The 13,919-nt window shown below is 47.8% G+C and overlaps 1 protein-coding gene across 1 annotated transcript in view; it reads left to right on the forward strand.

Annotated features, from left to right (window-relative positions):
• The window catches only part of LOC8036364 (plexin-B), a 138,748-nt gene that overhangs the window by 67,954 nt on the left and 56,875 nt on the right, over positions 1-13,919 (forward strand). Inside the window, exon 3 of the mRNA XM_042291695.1 lies at positions 2,154-2,987. Within this exon, the coding sequence (XP_042147629.1) occupies positions 2,154-2,987 (834 nt within the window). The remainder of the gene's footprint in view (positions 1-2,153; positions 2,988-13,919) is intronic.

Genomic DNA, 13,919 nt, shown 5'->3' on the forward strand with positions numbered 1-13,919 from the left:
TGACGACAAGGCGACCATGGGAACAGGCGCCCAGCTGCGAGGTCATTCCAGTGGCGCCTCCCGTGGAACCTACCGCTTGAGTCAGAACTCACTAAAGACAGACAACAACTCTCGGAGTGTCCCCGTCTTTCACGGTTGCAGTTGGAAACGCGGCGCCTGCGTGCATTACCAGATTAGGTCAATACCCGACCAAGGCTTGTTAACCATCTCTTCCTGCGTTCGTGCGTGCCGGTGTCATGTTTCGGCTGCTCGTCGCCACCTTGACCCAAGGACGCATTTCCCGAACAAGGGGGCCCCTTGTTAGGGAATGCCACTTCATCTGCCGGCGTCTTATTCATTTCTGCGCTCAAACTTTCGTGATAGGCAAAATTAGCACTATATAATTTCGAAAGTAGTTAGTAATTTGAGTAGAAGTTACCTGAAAAAGTAGTTAAATTAAACTACTAATTACCCAAATCAAGTTGTAATTGAAAGTTACCAAGTTACTCGAAAAAATAGTTAAATTACAGTAGTTTGAGTAGAGTAGTTGAACTACGTCCAAGTCTGGAATATTCATACTTTTCGAAGCGTTGATCGCGGCTGGTTAGCCCCCTTGAGTGCGCTTCTTCTCGAGCACCGGTGCACTGCGGACAAGCAATACCCACAGAGCTGACACCGCGATCTTGCGACTCGCTTCGCCGCAGCACAGCCGCGCACTTAGGCGAAAGACACACCTTCGAAGTGCTATAACGCACGCGCACGTTTAATGTAATAAAAACAACAACAACACGTTGTGATTGTTTATATTTCCATTGAAGTAAAATATTCAAAATTTAACTGTGGCTTTTATGCAAGGATGTATGTTAGGCAATGATGTTTTTACAACCTGTGCTCATTACTTGTGCTTGTTTCGTTTTAATTCAGAATTGAAGAAAATATTTTCATGTAACAAGAACATCGATAAATCCCCTCAATTAGGTGTTGGGGAGTACCCTTATAGGTTTAATTTTATATCAAATCTGCCATTTACGTGCCATCCTAATGTAGGCATTGGACTGTCTGAGACCACAGTCAATAAATACAGCTAGATCAAATTTAACAGAGCTTATAAGTGGGCATTTAGATTCTTAGAACAACCTTTGCGAATTCAGTTCAAATTTTGTTTAAGCATGATGTAACGCTAGTGAAAGGTATGGACAAAGGCACGCAAACTATTCAATATTATATTTAAAAAATTCGGCCGAAACCACAATTCATTTTGAATTTGCTTCGAACCCAAAATCCATTATTTGCACATGCTTAACGAAGAGTTATCGGTTTTAGTGCGAACGGTGCTCACATCAATCGCAATGAATAGCTATAGCGGTACCAGCTCGCCTGCGCCCTAACTGTTTTTTCACTTGTGATCAGTTAGAGTAGCTATGTGCTCCGCTTAGCTGCTCCATGAACAGTAGCAGTTTGAATGCGAGTGAGGGCAGCGAGAGACACAATCAAAACAAAAGTGTCCGTTTGATGATGAACTCGCGACAATTACCTCACCGTGATACAAACCCTACAAAGTAGCCAAAAACATTTTTTTTTACGTCAAACACAAGCCGAAGACGCCATGGGTACTCCTGATAGGTTTATTGAGACAACTGGAAAATTACCGTTGTATGATGTTTCAATAAATAAATAAGTATATGTCGTGGGCCTGGTCCCCTGTAAGTATAATGCCTTAAATAGTCTCCCAACACTCAAACAACTTAAGTTTTTTTTCTTTTTTCCACAGGCTAACCTTTAAAGAGATTGTATGCATTTTTTTTTTTTATGAAAGCTCAAAATTGTTTGCTCCGAAAGTGGGAATCTGTGCTCCAAAACACGTTGTTCCCTGCTACAAGAGCTGCTCCAAATCACCACTTGTCAGTTCCACCATTGCGCGATGGTATTTTATATTTTGGCTTTTGTTTAGGTTGAATGTTAATCTACGGTTTATGTAGAAGCGAATTTTACTTTAACGTGACGTTTGTGTGATCTTTTAATAAATCTTAATTGTATTTCCTGTACTTGCTAACCGTCCGACGTTACCATTTAGCCCACAGTTCCTGGATATGAGCCCTTTTGAGAGTGAGGGCCGCAGCCGGCTTTTCAACATTTGCCAAAAGGCTAACAGTCGATTGACCGTTTCCTCCCAGGTGCTGCTAGTGGACTCGGTGGACCAGAAGCTCCTAGTGTGCGGCAGCGTCCGGCAGGGCGCCTGTCGGCGGCACTCCCTCGCCGACATCTCCCAGAAGGAGCCCCTGGTGCCGACGCCGGTGGCGGCCAACGACGAGAACTCGTCCACCTTCGCCCTGATCGGGCCGTCGCACTACTACGGACACGACTCGCGCGCCCTCTACGTGGCCACCACCAACAGCCGCCTGGGGCCCTACCGGGACATGGTGCCGGCCATCTGCACCCGGAGCCTCAACCCGAACGCCGAACCCTTCCGAATCATCGAGCAGTCCTTCTTGGCCACGGCCCGGGTGGACATCGCCAACCACATCAAGGACTACTATCTCGTCCACTACGTGTACGGCTTCCACACGGAGGACTACGTCTATTTCGCCACCGTCCAGCGGAAGAGCCATCTGAGGGCCTCCGAAGAGCTGGGCTACTTCAGCCGACTGGCTCGCGTGTGCACGTCGGACCCCGCGTACAACACGTACACCGAAGTGACGCTCCAGTGTCTGGGCCCCGACGGTACGGACTACAACCTGCTGCAGGACGCCGTGGTGTTCGAGGCCGGCGACGACCTGAGTCGGGATCTGAGGCTAGGCCTTCGCGAGAGGAGAGTGCTCGCCGCGGTGTTCGCGCAGAGCAAGGATCACACCACTCGGACGGGGCGTCGCGCGGCCTTGTGCCTGTACGCGCTGCGCGATGTGGAGCGCCGCTTCACCGAGAACATCCACATGTGCTACAACGGCAGTGTGCTCACGCGCAATATGGATTACATCGCGGGAAGTGTGCAGAGCTGCCCGGAGCCTGGGGTGAGTTGAGACCTGTTTCTTTTTTTCCTTTTCTTTCTTGTTTTGCGTGTTTCTTTGTTTGCTTTTCGAGGTGCGCTGTTTTGTTCGGCCTGCAGTAGGCGCCTGGACAGGAGGCAACCTGCGATCGTGCGTGAAGACTGCGTGCGGAAAAACGAGCCGACTATTACGGGACATGTTCAAAACTAAATGCTCAAGCCATTGATTAAAAACAAGAAAAACGTACAGCGCGTTTGATGATGTCCGCTGACGTCAAGTTCATGTCCCTTTCGATATGTAGCTGTAATAATAGTCTTCAAGGAGGAAATTATTGCAGCTCTCTGTGTCTGCGGACTTCAGCCATCATTTCTTTTGTTGTTGTTAATTTTAGAAGATGTTCCTTGCTGAGATTATTTGGACATTATTTTAGCAAGTTCGTTCCGCATGCAAGGGGTGCAATTCCACGTCACCATAACTCCAATACACAAAAACCTATTCGTAGAAAGCAAAAAAAAAAAAAAAGAAGAAAAAAAAATATATATATACGTGAGAAAGAGGGGGCCATCCAATGTTGTTTGGAAATAATTCGGATATTGGGATTTTGCTTTCGAGTGAATTGTCTATTGGGTTGAGGGTTCTCGTGATTTTGCGTTCTGATACAAACTGAACCGCAAGTGAATAATCATTCGTCGAGTAATTAAAGAACCGAATCCGAGTCTTTTTCCAGCCGAACGAGTCCTGTCGACGGCAAGAGCGTTTTCCAGAAGTGTGAACAACACTTCTGGAAAACGCTCTTGCCGTCGACCGGACTCGCTCGGCGGGACAAAGACCGCGCTGTTCCTATTTGTTGTCTCTTGCCGTGCGCGCACGGTTCCGCTTTTTCACTAGTTTAAGCCAAGAGTTCACGCCGGAGCCGCTCGGAGGTTTGCGAATAGAACAATGCTTCCCGATCGCACGTGCCATGCAAGGAAACGATGAAGGCTCGTCTCTGTTTCGATAACCGCGAAACACGGGTGCAGTGAACGGCAGAACTACCAACGGACACTGGAGCGAAAGCAACAGGCGTTTCGAAAACAGCCCCTCTCGGCCCGCCGCGCGTCAGTTTAAAGAAATGCTTTCGCAGGTGTCCTCTTGCTTCAACACTCTACCGCTACGCGATAGAGAGTAGGTTAACAGACCGCCCGACAATACAGGGCGTTTTTGTTTTTTTTAAGGGACCGTTCCGACAGCTCTGATAAACTACCCGATACACCGCTTATCAGACGCGTATACGAGGGGGGGGGGGGGGGGGGGTGTTCAGGTTTCAGAACACCCCCCGAAATTTTACTTTATTATATATATATTTTTTTCTTTGTGTGTGTGTGATTGCATTAACACCTTGAAACACCACCCCGAAAACATTTTCTGGCCACGCCACTGCCGCTGATGCCTTTGCACATGCGGAGTATCGTTACCGCAGGTATCCGAACATCTACTAACTCTTATCTAGTCTCTCAACAATATAAATAAATTTAAAAAAGCACGTGCAAGTGGAAGTTAATATTTATAAGTACCGCTCACGGCTAATTCTGCGTCAGTTTTCTTCCACGTATACTTGTGCGCACTGCCCTTGTAAGTTCAGACACCTTTCTGTCGGAAAAGATGACTAGGGAATTCTTCAATCTCGATGGGCATCTCCGCTGGCATAGGGACACGAGCGAGGCGGTGCCATTTGCATCTTGTGAACTGGAGTGGATTCGGGTGGACCCGGGCGGGACGTGACGTCAGCAAACGCGGTCTCTTCCTTGCGTTCCGATTGGCTGGCGACGAACGGAAATTCTTTCCGCGCGCGAAGAAAAGTCAGTATATACCGGGCCGTTAGCGCGCGCGCTGATCGCCGGATATTTTCAAGATTCGCAAGTGTGAACCTCATGCGCTAATTCGCTTTATCGAGTATGGTCAGTCGGGACTGGACACCGTAATGCGCCAAAGCGGAGAACTGCTGCAATATGGGCTCCACTGCACCGTTTGCCCTATACGCTATATGCTTCGGGATGAAATTATTAACGAAGTTGACGACGAGCTTAGAATTGCGAGAATCCTATTGCACGCCTATCGTGCGAAAAAAAGAAAAAGTCGGGTCTATACCATCTTCGCCAGATAACCGTGGCAGACGCCGAAGTGACTGTAAAAAGAACCCGTCTCACGCCGGATGTTATAATCTTAAAAGTAAACGGTGTGCCTCTCTTGGCTCACCTGCTTTTCAACCTGTAAGTTATACTAACAGCCGTTTTGTACCAAATGCCCCCCCCCCCCCTTTAGAAAAAAAAAAAGAATAATAAATAAAATAAAGTCGCATTGTTGAACGCTTAGTTCCCGGTCAAATGTAGCGCTAGCGTTCTAGACCAGATGCCAAAGTTTGAGAACCGAACCGTTCGTTACCTTATTCAAAAGCTATAAGCAATTTTGGGAAATTTTCAGTGGAACATGGTGGCCGGCAAACTCCACGAATATACGTGGGTCTGAATGGCGCAGACTGCCCTGGAACGGGTCCCATCTTGCAATTGAAAGTTTCAGAAAATCAAATCACTTATGACCTTTGAACGAGGTAACGGTTCGTCCCGAGACTTAGGAGGCATCTGGTCCAGACCACAAGCGCTACATTTGTCCCGAGCCTGGGCGTTAGGCGATACGTAGTTTATTTTTGCTGTAAAAAACAAAAACAACATAAAAACGCTGTAATTGGTTGTCGGGAACACGGTGTATATTGGATGGTCAGTGTAACACGTATACACTACACGTCGTTTCCGCAATGTCGGTTTTGATCTTGAGCTTCGTAACCGACGGCGCTTTTCGTGTGCCCACGTGCGTCAACGCGAGAGGGAGCCGGCATGCTCGGAGCGTGAACATTCGTCGTCGTCTCCCTCGGGGCAGCGCCAGCTTTCGAAAGGGACAGCGCTGCGGCGTGGTTTGATTCGGGAGACGCAGACCGCAGAGTTTGGCCGAGGCTGGAGGGGACGGCGGGGGGCCGCGAGCCTGAAATTCGAACCCCGCATGATGGATGACCTTCCGAGAGGGAGAGGGGGGAGGTCTTCGGTCTTCCGGTGTCCGGCATTGGACACTCCCGGGGCCACTCTTTCATCTTCCTTCTTCACTAGCCGCTGTCTCCATGGCCACACTTGTTGTTTTTGCTCCTTTCGCGCCCGAGGTTTTTCCGCGAATCTCCCCGATAGCGCTACGTGATTTTCGTGGTTTTCACCGCGCTGTTTTTCTTTTCTTTTTTTTGTTTGTGTATTTTGCTACTGTTTTTGAAATAATTTAAAGTGCTTATTTATTTTTATTTCCCTACCGGGTTTCGAAGTTGGCGCGCCATATTTTCTCGTTTTCGGTGCACGAAAATGGGTCGAGGATCGATGCGATTCTGCGGGAGCGATTTCTAGCGGGGGCAGAACAAACAGCAAACAAACAAATCATCCCTTTCTATTTCTTTATTTTTTTTTTTTTTTTTTTTTGTCCGCGCCACGCGGGCGTGGGACGACAGGGGGGAGGCGTTGCAGGCTCCGGCCATTCCGAAAGGCGCGGTGCACAGACCGTTAACTTCGAGAGACCGCGAAAAAGGCGGGGAGAGTCCAGCTCTGCGAAGACAGATATCCGACAATGGGAAGTCGGCGGAATGCAAAGGCGAAAGGTTCGTGTCTTCCTCGGGTCGGATCTCACCGGAATTAGTGTGTCGTGCTGATTCGCCGTATTGGGTACGCTCGAAGACCTTCGCTTGTAGCCGATAAGTGAGAACACTCCCAGGTGTCACTGAGGGTATACTACACCTTGATGCGCTTGCAACACCATTGATTAGCCTTTCTGTAATATAGGTTCAGCCAGTGAGGGGGGAGATTGGTGCCGTGCGTCGATGTGGCAGAAAAGACGTCCAAATCTTTTGCCTTTGCAACGTCTCGCTTTAGTCCCTGCCTGTCTGTGAAACCCTAAATATAACTGAAAATGGATAGTTGTATGAATACACCGTACAACTTCACTGCAGACACGATGACAAAATTATCTGCGCCGCGAGCATCTTCGAAGCGTGTTTGCTTCAGCGTGTCTGGAGACAGTTTGTCTGTGTCCCTGATGCACGGGAGAACCACGGACCTGACAGTGTGTTGCACACTATCTCTCGTGTTAAGTATTAATAGTGTGGCCGCGGTGTAGGAAGAGCCCCCGAACAAGGCGACGGAATGAGGCAGAAAAAGTAACACTGAGACGGCCAGCCTAGTATATTGATACCCAGTGGATGAAGCGGTAGCGAGTCGACATTTGACACTATTAGATTTGGCAGACCGAACGTTCTATCCTTGAGTCACTGGCTCGGGGGACTCGGTGGACCGGCGTCGTTCCCAAGTCTCTGGCCGCTCATCCTGTTTCGTCTGGTTCGCTCGTACCGCGCGTGTAGGTATAAACGTCAAACAGTGGTCGTGATGTCAGCACGCAGTTTCACTACGAGTAGAAAAGAAAGCGAAACAGTGAAGTTACAGTGGCATTAATCGCGGAATCGACTCTTCATTACCGTGCCAACCAAGGTGATGAGTAAACCATGCATGGATACGTTCTGGTCTGTCTTATGACGCCTCGCTTCGAGGTCCACCCAGTCAACGTCGGAGAACCCTAAATGGCCGACTATGTAGAACAGGAAAAACATTCGAGCTGTTCCACGTATGAGAGTCGACAAAAAAAGGTCTAGACGGAGAGTAATATCCTTTACACCATTCTTCTTCCCTGACGTCACGACGCGGCGGTGGCGCTGCTGTCGGCGCATGCGCAGTGTCCACACCCGTGTGGGCAAACGCAGGCCTTGTTTGTAAACCAGCATGGAACTGTACAGAGCTCATTTGAGACGCAGCGGCTCGCTCAAAGTGTACGAAAAAAAAAAAAAAAAAAAAAAAAAAAAACGATCGGTGTGGTATACGCGAGACAGGCGAAGACAGCGATTCCGGATTCTCTTTGTGTACGCGATCCTTGCTCTCTTTATTTTCAGCAGAGCCCACCACGATCTCAAGGAATTGAACCGGGAGGGAGAAGTGAACATTGGCGGTGGGCCTTAAATCCGGTGCGCGCGTAAGAGAGCCTAGATTTAGGAGAGGGAGCAACTCGATCCTCGGAGGGCGTTTGCAATTTAATGGTGGCGGACACCTCTCGCGCAGATTGGCTGCTCGTGCGCCTGCGTGAGTTCTCGCGTCAGACGCGTAGGCACGGGCAGGGCATGACGTCAGGCACGTAACTTCGCCAAGCCATCCTCCCGTGTCGCTGGCCTCTTTCTCGTCCATCCTCCTCGCTGATTTCTCTTTCAAACATGAACCACACGTGACCACTGAAAGGTACATGGTTGCGTCTACGAACTGAGTGGCACGAGGTTCCACCGTGGTTCTGGTCATGATCGCGGCAGCTGACTGCGCCGGCTGCCTTCTATTTGATCGTGTAACAATGAATTCAAGAAATTGTCAGCTGTCTTTTTTTCTTTTTACACTCCGTTACCATCGTGCAAGTCGATACAAGCTTTCTAACGCTGCGCGTAACTTCATGCACCTTAGGGTTTGCAGCGAAAGAAATTTAAATCTACTCGCGAATTTCGACAGCGAATATTTTGTGCATGCCCATGTAATATATTTTGTGGAGCTTTCACACGATTGAGTTCATAATACGGTTCGGGTGTTTTGAATGTGAATCGCAGCCGACATTGAACCATGCAGTTGAATTTGACTAGGGTGTATAAATGTGTATCGTGACCAACTTTGGATCGACTCCATTTTAAGCGAACCCACGGATTTTTCGCTGGGGCGTGTCAGATGACCTTCGTTGGGTTTGGCTTACAAACCTAAGATGTGAGTATTTGCTTCGGTTTACGTTAGTTCAGAGCGCAGCCAACGCTACGGGCTGATGATGAAGAAGCGCCAAGAGTGCGATCCAGGGGCACACCTGGCATCACTGTCGAAGTCATCAGACTCGAAGCGAACGAAACTCCACTTCGATGAAGTCCACTCACTCTTGCAACAAAGAAACAAAATCCATCTTTCGAGCATCTCGGTGGCTCTGGAAAATCTAAGAGAACCGCTTATACGTTCACGTCACTGCGAAGTTCATGACGTAATGCAACAGGGGAGTGCCGGTGAACGAAACTCGCCGTGGAAGGTTTCTGCAGCGGTTTACAGTGCAAAGCCCCATCTTGGTCTCGGCCACGCCACGCACTTTCGTTTACTCAAACTGCTTAGCGGCTCGGCTAGTCCTCTCGTCGTGGTCCATCGTCCGCCCCTCAGGGTCTCGCTCGTCTCGCCGGTCTTGCCTTCACGCTTTTCTCGTCAAACCTACCAGACGGAACGAGCGCATGCAGTGTTCATGCTCGCACAGCTGGCACACGTGATGCCCTCCCCGTGCGCGTAGGGAAGAGGAGGGAAGGGGGAGACGCTTGCACGCGATCGACGCTTTGGGTTTCTCCTTGCAGCGTGTATTAAACTATGCCTTAAACCACGTGACCTCGCTCGAGAAGTCCGATTCACTCCGGAGTCTAGGCACGCTAGGTGCCCGCTTCGCCGACTCTGTAATCCTCTTACAACAACCCCTATGCGCGTTGCTTCGGTGCGCGCGCGCAAAGCGAGATGATAGATTTGGACGTTTGCGTAGCGGCTTTACAGCCTGTTGTTGCTGCTTCCGCCGGTTCCTTTTCATTCTTTTTCCGTCGGATTTCGGTGTCGCGTCCAATGCGGTTTCAAAGTGTTTCTCCGACGCTTTGGGCAGTATGTCTGCTCTCACGGCGGATTGATCGTCGTTGCGTTAGAAACGTCTATTAGCGAAGTACGCGATCAAGAGCGTCGCTGTGGTCGAAGTTCGCGATTGGCCAAAACAAATTGCTTCCCGTATTATTATAATCCATGCCCAATCCCCGGTTCACAGCGAGGCAAATCCCGCGTATCACGGCGAGGCAGATACAAATCCTGCTAATCATGAAAGGCAAATCCTGGTCGAGCTTACCACCGCAGTACGTGAGCACTTTCACCTCACGAGCAAATTTAACGACATCTTTAAACTAAAAAAAAAAAAATTGCGATTTTTTTTTTTTTTTTTTGCATTGCGTCGTTAGTGTCCATTGAATATTTGTAAATTCCATGATGTCCGTGGCAGACATGACGGTATTACCTGCGGGCATAGATATAAGTAGATACCGCTAATATCTACTTATATCATTATGTCACGAGCATTTTCATCGTCGTACGTGGTCTTCAAAGAAGAAATAATCCAAAATATCCATATAAGCATATTATGAGCACAGTCTTATATCAATATGCTTGAAGTCGGGTGGTTTACAAAGAGCTGTAACTGTGAAGTATCAAATCGAAGATTTTATTCTCACAACCGTCGAGTAGTGCAGTAGTCTGGGGGGCCGCTAGAAAAAAAAAAATCATAGGCGTGCTTGGTCACATCATTCAGCAACTGCAGACAAGAAAGAGAGAAAAAATAAATATAATGTCTACTTGTAATGCATTAGTTTTTGCGCAGGAGCAATTTTAATTGTAATTGACTACTTTTTAAGCCAAGTAGGAAATTGAAATGAATTACATTTTAAAGCAATTTACCTTATTATGAACACAGTATATTGCGGGAAAAGCGTCGCTCCAGAGCGTGTCATACACGCCGCTTCGGGTTTATGATCTCCGATAGTTTTGGCAGGCTGTCGGAGGAAATCGTGTTCGGACTGACTATGTCGAGTACTGACACGTTGAGTAATGCTATATATACTCCGTTTCAGAAAGCAACGTCGAAAGTGCAATTCACTAGTCCTTTTTTTTTTCTTTTGTCTGTGATAGGTTCAGTGATGACAGAACACGTACAGAAACAAGACGAACGCCTTGATTGTGCGCTTTCGACGCTGTCTGGTTGATCACTCTTATCAGTTCGTAGCATTGGCTGCGTCTGGCAAGTATAGACATTGATTTTATTATATTTTATTGCGTTTTCTTTAGGCTGGTCTATGCTCACTGACATCTTAAAAGGGCGATGCAATAATTTTTGTTTTTTCGGTTAATACTGCTTAGAATTATACCTTGACGTCCATAACCTATAAAACACGCGCTAGACTTTAATTGTTCCTTCTTTTTTTTTGTAATGGCAGTCGCAGTAAACATTTGAGAGAAACAAGCAGTGTGCACCTACTCAACTCGCAGCCAGAACAAGCGGCCACGTGATCTGGAGCTGATTATATGCCGCTAATGTTGATCATAGCCACACACGTGGATAAAGCACATGGCACGCGCTGAGTTCCACACATAGTTATAGGGGCGGTGCAACGATCTCTGTACTTTGCGCATATATTGCTTAGAATAAACACAGACGTTTATAACCTACGTAGCTCACGTTTGTTTTTCTCCCCATGCAATAATAATCGCAGAAAAAAAACAAAAAACAACGAGCTGCGTTTATCTTCTGAGCTTGTACCCAGAACAAGTGGCCACGTGATGTGAAGCCGATTATATGCTGGCAATGCCGCCAACGTTTATAAAACCGCGTGCTCGGGTTGACAAGGCACAGGACACGCTCTGAGTTCGAGACGTTCTTAGGCTTCGGCCATTCTTGTCATTGCAGCGATTTGACACGAGCCACTACCCAAATATTTGTCGAGCTATCGATTATCCCGAGCAAGCTCACGCAATGCTCGGGTCCGATCTACGAGCCGCATTCAAATATCGTCACTGTGGGGACCGTGCCAACACTCCAAGCTATATCGTCAAGTGTTGCGAAAGGGAGGTTGAAGGAAAACGCTCGCTTTTTTTCTTGAACTTACACCTCGCTACAAAGGTTTCTTCGTCAGTCGTGGCATGCGACTATACCTGGGTCCCACGAGTGCCAGTAAGCTTGTGCAAAGTGAGAAACATTCCTACCCAATATCGTTGCACGGCCCCTTTATTGTCTTAACCCTCCATGGAAACTGATACGGGCGACCGACGAGCAACCAGAAAGGAGGAAACTCTCCATTTTCTTCTTTTCTTTCGAGGAAGGGGGAGATTCTCTTCCTTTCTGCAGGGAGAAGCTCCGAGACGCGCTCCTGTGGGGAAGAGGAGGAGAGAAGAAAGTGATAGGGAATGGAGAGAAGGAAACATGAGAACAGTTTTTCTTGCCGGTACAAGACGATTCTGTAGGTCGGCCCTTAAACACAATATTAAATATGAAACGGATATTGCCTCACGCTACGAGAAAGGGCTGCTTCCTGTTACTTCTGCTTGGCGAACTTCTGGACTATTTGTATTGTGGTTAGCAGCCTGTTGCTGGAATCTCCTGGTTACCCTGTTTGTCCCCAATACCGTCGTTCCCCGAGACGTCGTTGTTTTTTTAGCTGTCTGCCGTCGCGTTTTATTTCCGACATCAATTCTGGGCTGAGTACCCTTCGCAAAAGAGAAACGGAATGGAAGCGGACGTCTTCTCCTTATCGGCCGAGTGTGTGCAAACGTTGTTGCAAAGGTTCGAGCGCTTTCCAACATCCTTCCTATAAAGCGAAAGCTCTGTTCTTGGGCCTCTTTCTTGACGAAAAGATGTCCGCGAGGCTCTTCTCCTAGAAGCTGCGGAAATGAAATACCTTACTGAAACACGTCACGTTGTAAACTTGGAACAGGAATATCGCGATTTTACGTGCCGCTCATCACAGATAACAAACAATACTTTCTATTTTCTGTATTCTCAGTTCTCTAGGAGAGAAGTTCTCTCCTATTCGCTACTCCAACGACCTATAGAGGTCACCACTATCGGGCAAAAATATGCCGGTCTGAAACAGGCGGCGGCAATCAGTTCATCGAACGACGTTTGTTTCATCGACACGCGATATTTTATTGAAAGCTCAGATTAGCTATTTTTCTGCAATAAGCTGCATGAGATCGTCGCCGCGAAGCGGCGTTTTCGGGTAGGTCAGATGGATTAACGTTTTTGTAATAAGCCGTCGCAGACTGTCGCCGCGAAGCGGCGTGAACGTAGGCGGGGGTGTGGGTTAACGCGCATCCCAGTGATACACGCGTGACGATATGTCCCTACAGCGTGCAATTCGCGTAACGAGTGCCGATGAAACGATCGTGTCGACGAAACGTATGTTCACGAAACGCGTGTCCTTGAAAAGTGTTCCGCGAAACGTAATTCCACGAAAACGAGTTTCGACGAAATGATAGGGATCCGATGTTTCCTCTCATTGTTATTCTGTTCTCGGAGAGCAAATGTTTTTTCTCGTTTAATGCTCGCTATGGCAAGATTATAGTATAATACACCCGCCGACCCTGCCGTCGGCACCCAACCCTTCCGAAACTTTAATCGGGTCCCGCGTGAGATTGCTCGCTTCTTGGCAAAGATATCCGACTCCTTTGTGTATAGGAATTTAGCGTTACTTTTTTGAAGAGAACGCAAGGTTTTTAGGCAAACGTTTATCCTTTTTTTTATGTTTGTATGGATGTTTGAGGAGTTATTCCTCAGCGAGCGCGCAGCGGGGTTACTTTTTGTTCACCTTTCTGTCTCTCGGCGTTTTGACGGGGAGCAAATTTCGCGGCAGCTGTCCCTGATGCCCAAAGCAGGAAGCCCGTATTCCTCTCGCCGCTGCTATTGCGCGCGTTTTCGTTTCGGGGCTGTGGAATATGAGAGCGACTTATGCCGGTCGCGAACGTTCCACGTCTGTACGAAAACAAGAAAAAAAAAATGAAACGTATCCAGTCAAACCGAAAATACGTCGAGAGTAATTGTAACAAAACAAGAACACGCTTATTTCAATTACATCGGGAACAGCCGAAACTTCCACGTTCGTGGGTCTGATGGTTTCCTTAACTCGTGTTCTTTTTTACTTTTTTTTTTTTAGTATGTTCTTTAATAGTTTTCTCCCCGACTTGACAGTCGTTTTCAAATGTCTCGCGAGCTATTTTGCCCTTCGCGCTCAAAGTTTCAAAATAAAGAAGAAGAAGAAAAAAATAG

Source organism: Ixodes scapularis, unplaced genomic scaffold (genome assembly GCF_016920785.2).
Source record: "Ixodes scapularis isolate PalLabHiFi unplaced genomic scaffold, ASM1692078v2 PGA_scaffold2__306_contigs__length_199485367, whole genome shotgun sequence".
Taxonomy (NCBI): domain Eukaryota; kingdom Metazoa; phylum Arthropoda; class Arachnida; order Ixodida; family Ixodidae; genus Ixodes; species Ixodes scapularis.